A 12,194-nucleotide genomic window follows, 5' to 3' on the forward strand; every position below is an offset into this window, starting at 1 on the left:
GTACTCGGCACTGGTGAGGCCGCACCTCAAATACTGTGTTCAGTTTTGGGCCCCTCACTACAAGAAGGACATGGAGGTGCTGGAGCGTGTCCAGAGAAGGGCAACGAAGCTGGTGAAGGGTCTGGAGCACAAGTCTTATGAGGAGCGGCTGAGGGAACTGGGGTTGTTTAGCCTGGAGAAGAGGAGGCTGAGGGGAGACCTTATTGCTCTCTACAACTACCTGAAAGGAGGCTGTAGCGAGGTGGGGGTCGGTCTCTTCTGCCAAGTAACAAGTGATAGGATGAGAGGAAACGGCCTCAAGCTGCGCCAGGGGAAGTTTAGGTTGGGTATTAGGAAAAACTTCTTCACCGAAAGGGCAGTCAGGCACTGGAACAGGCTGCCCAGGGAAGCGGATGAGTCCCTGTCCCTGGAGGTATTTAAAAGACAGGTAGACATGGTGCTTAGCGACACGGTTTAGTGGTGGACTTGGTGGTGTTAGGTTAACGGTTGGACTTGATGATCTTAAGGGTCTTTTCCAACCTTAACGATTCTATGATTCTGTAAGTTCATAGCTTTCTTCACTGGTTCTATACCTACCAAGAAAACACATGAAAACATGAATCTCAAAACTCTTCTACACCAAATAAAAATAGCAGAACAATGGATTTGTGTGCCTGAGACCTCTTTGGGAAGTGGCATTACGCTAATACCACATTGCTAGGACACTACCACGACAGGCTCAAATTTAGAGATTCGAGGGAGTATTTGTGTTGGCAATGGTGAGGTGTTAATATGATTCAGCTATACTGGAAAATCATATCCTGGAAGATGGATCTAGACCATTGTTTGGGGAGTCACGAGAGGATCTATGGCCTCAGAAGTGAGTACGCTAAAACAAAGTTTGCCACTGTGTCAGCAAGACTGGAGAAATCGACTTCAGCATCTCCTTGTGGCTTTTAGTGACTTGCCACAAGTGACTTTTAGTGACTTCCCACAAATACAGACATCATGGCTATGTTTTTTTTAGCACAAGCAGACAAAAATATTAATACTATGGACTATACGGAATGCTTAAGGAACTATTTGGTCTTTGAAGTGTATACACACAATTGCCTCATATCATTTGCAATTGCTCAACATCTTTGTACTGAACTACTTTGTCATTGCATCTCTTCGCACTGACATTCAGGATTTAGATGCTTTCCGTTGTTTCTTGAAAAAATCTTCTCTGTTAACTTTGTATTTAATTCTCTGTTATATTCTCCCTAGCTTTACAAGAGACAGTTAAACTTTTCTCCAGTGGCTTTTATAGATCCTCAAATTCTTGGTAAGAGTAAACCTGAAGGAGCGAAGCAGCCGCTAAAATCAAACCCTACAACCTGCCAGACAGCTGCAGATTGTGACTGCTCAGTGACTCAGGTTTTTGAATAGCTGTCTTAGCAATAATTACATCATTCAGATTGATGTCTTTTTAATAGCTACTTTACAAAAAAAAGTCTTCCCCCAGGGGTGTTGATTCTGTGAAGCAGGAAAGAATGAAAACAGCCACTGAGACATCAGTTCCACTTCTAAACCCCGAAGTATGCATGATGAAGGCATTTCTCTGCTATGGGTTTTTTCCATTATTGTTTTTCCTCATGAATAAGCTTGGGGCCACGTTCCGGTGCCTCTGGAAAAAATGCCCTTTTCGATTTAGCTCCTGGTTCTACAAACCCTAATTTACATTCTTATCATTAAGCCAGCAAAAGTAACCACATAGGCAAAGCTGTGATAGACTGCAAACGCAGTTTGGAGGCTTGACGTCTGTGACAGGAGCCACAGAGCAGGCGTAACCTGAGGGGAGACGGGGAGCCACAGCGGCACGGAGCCCCCCGGGCTGGCAGGGACCAGGGGCGCCCACTCGGGTCGGGAGCGGTGCGGGGACACCTGTAGCGCGGCGGGCTGCCGCGTCCCGCAGAGCCAGCTCTGGGCACGGACACCGGATCCGTGGCCACCAAACCCCAGGCCGCCGCTGGAGCACATTTCCAGCCGAGGCCGGGCCGGAGCCGAGGCCTCCCCCCACGCCTGCCCTTAGCGCCCCTCGCCCCCTCCTTCCACCTCCGCGAGGCGCAGCCGCCACCCAGCCGGGGCCGGGCCGGGAGCGCCCGCCGGAGCGAGGCGGCCGCCCCTCCGCCGCCGCCCCCTCCCCGCTCCCCAAGCGACAGGGCCCCGCGGGGCAACCGGCAGGGCGCCGTCCTGCCGCAGGTGCGGCCCCCGAGGACTGCGCGCCCCGGCATGCACCGCGCCCGGCCCCGCGCGGCGCCCTGCGCGGGGGAGGCCGCGCAGCGCGCTGGGTAATGTAGTCCGGGCTGCGAGGCGCGGGGAAGCGGCGCCGAGAGGGAAAAAAGCCGCCGGGAGCGGCGACGGCGGCTCCGGTTTTCCCGCGGGGGAGCGGGGCGGGGCTCCGCCCGCGGGCAGGGGTCTGCCTGGCGGGGAGCGGCGGGGGAGGCCGCGCTGGCGGGGCCGGTAGGCGGCGGCACCTGGACGCGGCAGCGGCACCACCGCCCGCCCGCCCGGGAGGAGGAGGCGGAGGCGGGGGGAGCGGAACCGAGCCGCCGCGCGCTGCCGCATGTGCCTGGAGCGGAGCCGGAGCGGGCAGCGCGAGCCATGGCGGAGCATGGCGCCCCGGCGCCCGCCATCCCCAACGGCGAGTGCGCCGCCCGCCTCCCCGGCAACAAGGTGACCGTCGTGCTGGGGGCCCAGTGGGGCGACGAGGGCAAGGGCAAGGTGGTGGACCTGCTGGCGCAGGACGCCGACATCGTCTGCAGGTGCCAGGTGAGGAGGCAGCCGGGGCGCGGGGGAGGCCGCGGGTGTCACCTTGAGGCGGGCGGCCCCGCCGCCGGCCGCCCGCCCCGCCGCCCCGCCGCTTGTGCTCGCCCCCGTTCTCCCCCGAGCGCCCGCCTCGGCGCAGGGCCGGGCGGCCGGCGCCCGGTGAGGCGGCGGGGCTCCCGCCGCGCGGGGCGGGCGGCGGCGGCGGCGGGGCAGCGAAGCCCTCCCCGGCGGGGCAGGAGCCCCTGGAGAGATCCCCGCGGCCGGGCTCTGCAGCCTTCCCGCTCCTCCTTTGTCCCCGTCCCGGCGCCGGGGGGAGGAGGAGGAGGAGGCGGAGGAGGAAGGCGCCCTCCTCGCCGCCGAGCGCTGGCCTCCAGCAGGCGGAACGCGCCCGGGGTCGCGCCCCCCCCCCCCCGCTCGCCGCCGCGGCGCTCTTTGTCTGGGGGGCGCCGGGAAGGGGCCGCGCTCGGCGGCTCCCGCAGCATCGCCGCCGGGAGCGGGGCGAGGAGCCCTCCCCGGCGGCGGCGGCGGCGTGGCCTCGGCCGCGCCGCCCGCGAGCGCCCTCCGCTCCCCGCCGCGGCGGGCAGCGCGGGCCCCCGGCACGAGGGCGGCCGGCGGGTGCGGGATGCACGTGAGGCTGCGCCCGCGGGCCGCCGCGGCTTAGCGGTCTTCGGCTGAAACTGGCTCTGCCAGAGGCTCGCCTGGCCTTGCCTCAGGATCAGTGCTGTGCCCATGAAACCCCGCGTTCCTCTGTTTAATTTTTTCTTTTTCTTCTCTGTTGCTGTATGGAAGCTTTATCCCAGCAAAAGAGCAAAAAACCGTGAGTTTAGCCTGCAAGCACAGTGCTCTTAAATGCCTGCGTTCAAACAACACAGATCTCGGGAGACTTTTTTTTTTAACATTTCTAGTGTAGTAAGTCTATAGAGCACAACGTAATGAACTAAAGCTATGTATGTTTTTTTTTTTTTCTTGAAGTTAAAAGATACAGCAGCTTAAAATGCCTACAGCATGTGCAGATGTCATGTAAGTAGTGTTATCTGTGTGCTTTGGTTGAATGCACAAATTAAATTTGCTCTTAAATAAATATGTTTTGGAAGAGCGTACCATTTCCCGAAGAGTACAAACACTGGAGCATTGTATTATCTAACGAGAACTGCAAGTAAAACTGGTGTTTTCAAAGCCAAGTCCGTTGCAAAGCTGACAAATCAAAAACTTGAACTTCAGAGCCTTTAATTTTGAAGTAAAGAAACATATTCTTAAGTAGGTGTTTTCACAATTGAATAATTTTTTCCCTTTTTTTTTTTTTTTTTTTTTTTTTAATAAAATCTGATGTGATGCTGTGGCATGGTTGCCTGGCTTTGTGGGTTACCGAACACAGTGACTCAGTTTGTCCTTTGCAACTTTGTCCTTGAAACTTGAAGGGCATCTAGGTGAGCGGGTATGTTTAATGCTAAGAAGTTTTGCTGGGGAGAGAGAGGCAGACAGCGAATTTTTGTGTGCACGTGTTTTAATGTGTTTGTTACTTCTTTTGAATCAGCTGGGTAAAGGATCAAGAAAAGGGAAAAATTATGATGCTGTCTCGGGGTTGAATTTCAAGGCCCCTTCTGCCATTTCTAACAGCTTGTTGCTCCTGCTGAAGGAAGGAGTTTTTCTTCCTTCTTTCTACCCTTTCCTGTTGATGACTGTGCTGTCTGAGTCTCCTCCCATGCACTGACTCTGGCACTTGAACACTTCTGGAAGTTGATTTAACTCACCAAAATGGCAGGAAGCTATTTTTTGTTGGATTTACTTTCTACTGTTTTAGTAAATAAAACTGAATTTAATTGGCTCAGAGGACCTCAATGAAAAGAGGACAGGGTAAGCACAAAGAACAATTTTTCAGAACGAGAGGGGAAAATAGGAATATTCTCTTTCGGTGGTACTGAGCTGTTAAATCATCTTGCTATGTGTGCAAGCATGTTCTTGATGTTTTTGTTACTGCTGGGTATGACCTTTGTGCTTTTCATAGCCCTACAAGTCCAGAAAGAAAGATTGTAACAAACTTAGTCTGCCCCTTGCTAATACCAACTTTCTGTAATCAGAGCTTCTGATTCTTATTTCGCTGTTATACTCTTATTCATTCTAGGATGGTTCTTTCTCTTCATCATGCCACAGAGTCGCTAGAATGCCTGTGGATGAGATCAAATATTTCTAGCATGTTCTTGTGAAAGATTTATTAGTACAACTGTTTTCTTGGAGGACTTTGGAAGCTGTTGTAGCAGGTCTACAATGTCTTGGAAACTTGCGTTGTATTTGCAGTGAAACAGTCTAGTGTGGCTTTCATATCACTGTCCCTGGTTCTGTGCAGATGCAGAGCATAAAAATGGTCCTGTCCCAGAAGCGAGAACTGACTATCACTTACTTTTACGGTGCCTGTAAAGGCATTGCAAGAAGTTATACTCTGAAATCTATGGCCATACCTTCTTGTCTGCTAGGTAGCAGGTGTGCTAATGACTTCAGTCGCATGTTTGACTAGCTGACCGTGGTACCTGGAACGAGGTGCTTGCTTAGGTACAATTAGCTGAACGAGTGTGTCAGGAAATAAGTTCTATTATGGCTTTACTACTTCTAAATACCACCCTCCAAAGTATTTTGTCTTAGATTTAGAGGTTGTTGAAAGGAGTCTTGTGCTCAGAGCAAGAGCATGGTATTTTCTTTTCAGGAGACAGATTCACATTTATCAGTAGTAGTATTACAGTTTCAAAAACAACTGTTAGAAGAGACTAAACTAAAATTAAAATACATCCAGGGGCTGCATGTATGGAGTCGCTAATGCAACTGCACCGGCAACTATGATAGTTTTGTGAGGATGCTGCTAGTACAGAGGGTTCAAATGCAGTTAATAGAAACATATCTACATGACAGGTAAAGTATATACTTGTTCTTCCACTGTTAAATTTGAATTGGTCTTCATTTACCTCTAAGAGATGTCTGGTAAAATGATACTATTGATAAAACAAATGCATTGGTGAGACTTTTGCACTTAAACCTACATCTGGTCTTCAGTGGCTTACAGAGCAAAGTCTGCTTACCTGCTATCACATAAATCATAGACCAGACAATAAAACAGAGCACGAGTTGGTTTGAGATTCAGGAGTAGTTGCCAGAAAAACTGTGCTTTTGTGTTTTTTGATTGACATAGTTTCCTCTTGGTAAGCAGCTAGCCTTGCCGCCATCAAACCTGGCAATTTTTAAAAGTCTACATTGTATTTTTGTCAATTCCACAGCTAATGGAAAGTAAAAGGAAAATATTTCTTGTTCTGATTAAGGGACTTCCTACCATTCCAGAATGCAACCAAATTAGGGAATTTAATTACCAGAGTTTCATTTGTTAGCGGACATGGGAATGGCAAATTAATGCAAGCAAATTATATTAGATAATCATTTGATCAAAACAAATACTTTTTATCAAAACAGTACGAAAATACGCTATGTATCTCTTATATTAACACCGCCCCCTGCACCCAATCTACCAGTGTGTGCAGTACAGCAAAAAGATGTCTGCACTGCATGGTTCTGTTCTCGTTTACTCGTTTCATCTGCAAAATTTTGGTCACTTCCTGTTCTTGCTATTGGACGTAGCTGGTTTATTTAGAGTATATAATTCACACAGGTGAGTAAGATTTCTAAGTCTTCAAGTTCTTTTTAAGCCATGCTCCTTATGCTAAAGAATCCTTTCCTGCTTCTTCAGTTCTATTGTGCATCTTGGTACTACTTCAGAACAGACTTGCAGCTTCTTACCAGATCTTCTCAACTGATTTCAGTATGGTCTGCCGGTGCCTTACCATTGCTGCTCTGCCTGCTGTGGGGTCACGCCGTTCCTACTCCCGAACCGCTAATGCGTGGTAATTGCAGTGCGTGGACTCTTCCTACTCCCTCTTCCTCTTCCTCCCCACAAACAACAGCGTGTATAGTGACGCCACCGCTGATCGCTTGATATGTGGCCGTTACAGTGCAACACTTAGTAGAGAAGTTTTCAGTGTGCGGATTCTTGTGATTAAGCAATTACGTTGATCAGCTGATAACTGCCGACTGAAGTCCTCAGACCAATGCTTCCTAATACCTCTGTATCATGTCTGTATATAGCCACTTTTTTTTAAAAGCTGGAATTTTCTTATCTTCCCTTCACCAAGCCCACTTTTTTATTTTTCTAAATATTCTTGTTTGAAAAGGTGTTTTAGTCTAGAGCCTTTGCAGGCCATGCAGAATTAGGAATAGCAGAACCAGTAGCTAGAGCTATTGGTGCTTTTTTAGCTGCTCAGGCATTCGATATGTGATGTCTAGCTAGAGCTCTCATTTTTTTTAAGTGCTGGGTGCACTTTTGGACCTTGTAGTGGTTGGCAGCATGCCAGTAATGTGCTCTGGTGAGGAAAGAGAGCTCAGCAAAATGAGTTCTTTGGCCTGCCCCATCAGTGAATCATATGCTTTACAGACCTGCTTTAGAGCATCACTGACAGGTGATCTCTTGTTATTGTAAACAATCACACAATGTCTAAATTATTTCAAACAGAAGAACAGTTGAAATCTGATTTTCCAGTTCATAAAGTTTGTACTATTAACAAAGGAGATCTTAATAGCACTAAAGAGCAAATTACAATTTGATCTAATGGTTTCTTATTGTTCTTTCAATCTTACTGTTACTACAAAAGCTTACTATGTGTGTTTGGTTGGTTAAGATGCAGTACTCTATAGCAGCTTATTAAGAATTTGAATAAATGTTTTATTTCTACTGGACTACCTCAGACATTTGGAAGATGTTCTCTGCAGATATTCCCAAAGTCACTTTGTTTTTCATGTCCTGTCTTAGATATCCTTGTGAAATGTAGCAAACATCGTTGGGGTTTTGTGCACTGAAGCAACATAGTGCCGGACCGATCTGTGTTTTCAACATTTTTCTTGTTCCTTATCTGCCTGCCTCACTTGATCTCTTTTATCTCTGAGGGATAGCTTGGTCTTTATTTTGGGCCTGGATAATGAATCCTGTTCCCTACCTAGCATATGTAGGCATTGCAACAGTATAAGGTTTTGCAGATCGGGTGAAACTAAGCCAAAACCAGCTCTAAAGAGTCTTTCTGAATATTGTCTTTCAATAGCAGTTCTTCAGAGCAAGTTCTATCAGTATAGAGAAATGTATGGAGTTTTTTGAGATTAATAAACTTAAGTAAAGTTAATGTTTTCTTTTATTTGTTAGGAGAAAACAGGTGAATGTGTAAAACATCATGTGCTTATTCTGTCATATTCTGCTTCAAACCACGCTCTTGATCTTGTTCTGATGCAACAGTTCTTGTACTACACATTCAAAAACTTCTGAAGTCTAGCCAAAGTTTTAGAAACTTGTATTAAGTGTGTAACGTGATGGCTCCTTGAACTAGGTTTAGATGTTACAAACATGAACGGATTGTTAGGGAAGAAAATTGCTAGCTGTTGGATGTTGTTTATACTGATATCCAGGAGTAGGTTATACAGTAGAGTTTGTTAGCTGCTAATTCATTGCAGGCGGAGGGGGGAGAAAGCAAGAAATTAATCACAATCTGGGATGCGAGAGAATGAATTAGTTATCAAAACCTTGTTTTTTTAATTATTTTTTTAAAGGAGGTGGTTTGCAATCTGAAGTTCAAAATAGATTTTTGGCAGTATGTATTGAAATGAGAAGCAAATAGCCTAGTAATGGCAAAGCTGTGTCTAGTTAGGGTACCTCATAGGGGTTCAGATATGTCTCTTCGCTAGACTGATCAGCTTTTTAAAGGTGTGTTCAGCATTCCCAGAATCTGATTGTGGCAAGAAGGAGCCTTTCTTATGTTTCTTGTAAGTAATGGTAGTATCCAGATTTCTTGATGTATTTTTGACTTTTCATCTAAGAGTTAAATGAAAATGTTTACAACCATATGATGCCAAAGCAACATTGACTTGCTTCTTGCCCAACTTGGCAGTCACTTTTATAGCTAGCTCAGAAACAACAGTGGTTGCCCTGAGCTAGAAATGAATGCTGGAATGTGGTAGCAATAAAAGTAAACTGTAGAAAAAATTATGCACACACACATCTGATGGGGAGAGTTGAAAGGAGTGTATGGCCTCTTCCTTAACGTAGCATAAGATAACATCTCTTTAAACTAGGCAACTAATTTCTATTCTAGAGGAGATAACTTGAAAGACTTCTTTGCTCTACCCTGAGGCGTCATATTTTTGAGATAGACAACTTGGCATGATCACATCATAAGAAAAGGCAGTGATTGTCATCGTAGACTTTTTGGGCAGATAGTTCTCTTAAATGCATATGTCAGTATTTCAGAGCTGCTTTATATACTTTTGTATTTAGTATCAGTATAGAGAGCCACTCACAATATGCATTTAATAGTAATTTCAGTCTGTTTTTCTAATAAATCTTTTTTTCCCTCTGCACCTCCACTGATAGGTAAAGTTGCAGTAGCATAGACCAGTCTTAGCAGTTACGAGAGTACTGCTGCAGGTGAGGCTTGAACACATCTTGTCTTGATGTGCTCAAAACAGATGTAACTGTTGTGGTGGTTATACTAACATCTAATCTGCCCTTGACTAATAAAGATATGCTCTGAAAATAAAATGCATATTTTCAAGCTTATGTAGATCTAAAATGGAGAAAGATATGTTGTTGTTCCTCCATCTTAGTTTCAAATGCATTATATTTTTAATGTGTTCCTGTAGTGATTTCTTACTTGCATGTTCTACTTATGTATGTACACGTGCTTCATACTTAAGCGTATGCTTCCTTGGCTAGCACACATGGCACACATTTACTCTTGCTCTTTGTGCTCTACAAAAAGGTTATAAAAAGCAGAGAATGTCGTCTTTTTTTATTTATTTATTTATTATGAGGAGTAGTATTTTTGATTTCAGTTTATGAACAAGCAACTCTGCTTTCCTTTTTGGTTTTGCTGATTATCCAGGTTCGTACATTAATGTTTTCTATTAGACTGTTTGCACTTTTTTCAAAAAAAGGAGGGTAAAAACACAAAGTTTGAAACTAGAATGAATTTAAGATTAAGAGTGAGGGTCTTTCAGTGAATGATGGATATATTAAGTGTGTACATTTTTTCCTGGGAAGAGTCCCATGTGCCAGGAAAATGGAAGAACTGCAAATCCTTCTCCCTTAAACTGGAAGGACAAGCAGTCAATTCCTTTCACGTATTTTTCAGGTAAACCAGTGAGATTGGCTGCAAACCCAGGAGCACGGAACTTTTATGAGAAACTCACTAGAGGAAAAAGTTCTGGTTCAGGATTTCTCTATAAGCATTTGAGTATGGCTTTGTATAATTTTCAGTCTTTTTGAAAAATGAGATTCCATGCTTTCTCAATTGTTGGTCTCACTTGGCTTCAGATTAAGTTAGCAGGCATTGCATATAAAATGTACTGGAGCTTGTAACTCTTGGTTTGATTTGATTTTTTTTTTTTTTTTAATGTTTATGTCCTTGGTAAACATTAGTACTGTTAGTATATTTATGGAAAGCCAAGTAAGTTATTCTTGAATAAATGACTTCTTAGGAAACATTCTGGTTGTACCTTCATATTTAGCAAAACCCAAAACAAAACCCCAGGTGGTGGTTATTTCAACTTCAGTGTTCTGTTAGCTGAGTTTTGGTAGTGGCTGGTTAAGCACTGTAAACCTGAAGTCTTACCTGATAAACCTTCTTGCACTATTTTAATTCAGCAAGAGAATAATCTTTTTGTCTAAAAGATCATCTCTCTTTAATCCTGACAATAAAGGTAGTCATCAATTAGACTTTCTGAAGACAGGCATAAGTCATTACTATTTTGTCAAATTAACTTCATTAGATTATCAAGACTCTGCCATAATTCCAAAAAAGACTGGCTCTTATTTGTCCAGTGAATCAGCTCGATACATGAATGTTCCCTGGGGGCTTTTGACTAGTACAGCAGTGCAATTCCAGAAGAAAAATTGCTGTTAAATATTATTGTGAATGCTCCTTCTCCATGCTTTGTACATGTCTGCGTGGACAGAACGTAACAAGCAGAAGAGCTCTTGTGGTATGGGAAGGTTCAAAGTGAGAAGACTTGTCTTGCTTCAGGTTGTTCATACATTCTTTTGAGTTTACCAGTCTGGTTCCAGAATGCACCTTTCTAAGAGCTACACTCCTGAAAGTTGTTTCAGTCTTCAGAGCTATAAGGAAAAAAAAATCATAAAACTGTAGTCAGGTACTTGAATTACTATTGTTGCTAGTTCTGTTCAGTTCTTTACCCAAAATACTTTAGCTGGCAGTTAAGATATTTAAAAGCTATAGAATGCAAGAGAAAATAAGCCATTTCACATAGAAATGATTTACCTTAAAATTACTGTAGATGTCCTATTAGAAATACTGTTCAGTCAATATGTTTAAAATATTAGTACACAGTGTCTTTGATACTATTGATTAGTCTTCAGTATGTTTTCCAGTGATGCTGTCTGGACCAGGGTACAGTATTGCAGTAACTGGTGTGTTTGTGTTATGTGCATGACTGTATTGTTTGTGGTAAGTATTGCCTTCCAGTGCTTTTTGATAGCGGTTTTTGGCTAGCAGGAGTCATTTGTTTGATTGTAAAATGTCAACTACAGATAATGTCTTTTTTCCTTCCAAATTAGTATTTTCAGGCACTCAAAACTATTGCAAGAAGGGTGTTTCCTAAGAATGTTTATCAAATGGTCCCCAGATGTGCAATACTTGCAGCTGCCTTTGCTATCTTCTGCCCCCTCTGTGCATGTGTAACTGATTCTGTTCACATTTGCCAGGATAGGTATGTTTTAGAATAGTATCTTCTTTTGTGTGTAGTACTGACCAACCTATCTAAATTGAATATATGGGTGCAGATTCTTGGGTGTGGTGCTTAAACCGAGAAGGATTTTTAGGCTACTTGATCTTCTTTAGCAAGCTGAAGAAAAAAACGTGTGTTTTTTGTTTGCTTTAAAAAAAATATTTCTGAGAAGTTTACCACTGTAAAAGGAATATTTCAAAAGTGGTATTTCATAGGGAATGTTTTTTGGAATGAGGCTTCTAGAAAACACGTAAATATGGGGTTTTGTTACCACGGTTGCTGTTGTTCTAACGGTACTTGTGTGATAATTTGTCTATTAGCATGCACCTTTCTGTCAGAGTCCTGTGTACTTAGCCGTTCTACATGTTGAATAGCTTGGACATTTCAAGATTACCAGCTAGTGGTCAGGGATCGTATGCTTTTTCAAGGAATTGATTTAAGCATATCATGCCAGTAAAATTGGAATAATGCCTTTTTAAAAAGCTTATGCATTTAGGTATCTTACAACAACAGGTTTTCCTTAAAATACTATAGATTGGGTAATGATCTTGTGCCTGATCTTACTTTCACTATTCCACTTAATG

At 44.3% G+C, this 12,194-nt stretch overlaps 1 protein-coding gene across 3 annotated transcripts in view; it reads left to right on the plus strand.

The window, feature by feature from the left end:
• Positions 1-2,490: 2,490 nt before the first annotated feature.
• ADSS2 (adenylosuccinate synthase 2) overlaps positions 2,491-12,194 on the plus strand; it is a 39,424-nt gene continuing 29,720 nt past the window's right edge. For 2 of the 3 annotated variants that reach the window (XM_082307998.1, XM_082308000.1), the window contains exon 1: positions 2,491-2,793. In XM_082307998.1, the coding sequence (XP_082164124.1) occupies positions 2,626-2,793 (168 nt within the window). In that variant the 5' untranslated portion in view covers positions 2,491-2,625. Of the gene's footprint in view, positions 2,794-3,762; positions 3,811-12,194 lie in introns of all 3 variants that reach the window. The other variant, XM_082307999.1, reaches the window with a different exon arrangement.

Source organism: Platalea leucorodia (assembly GCF_965183815.1).
Source record: "Platalea leucorodia genome assembly, chromosome: 3".
In the NCBI taxonomy this organism is placed as follows: domain Eukaryota; kingdom Metazoa; phylum Chordata; class Aves; order Pelecaniformes; family Threskiornithidae; genus Platalea; species Platalea leucorodia.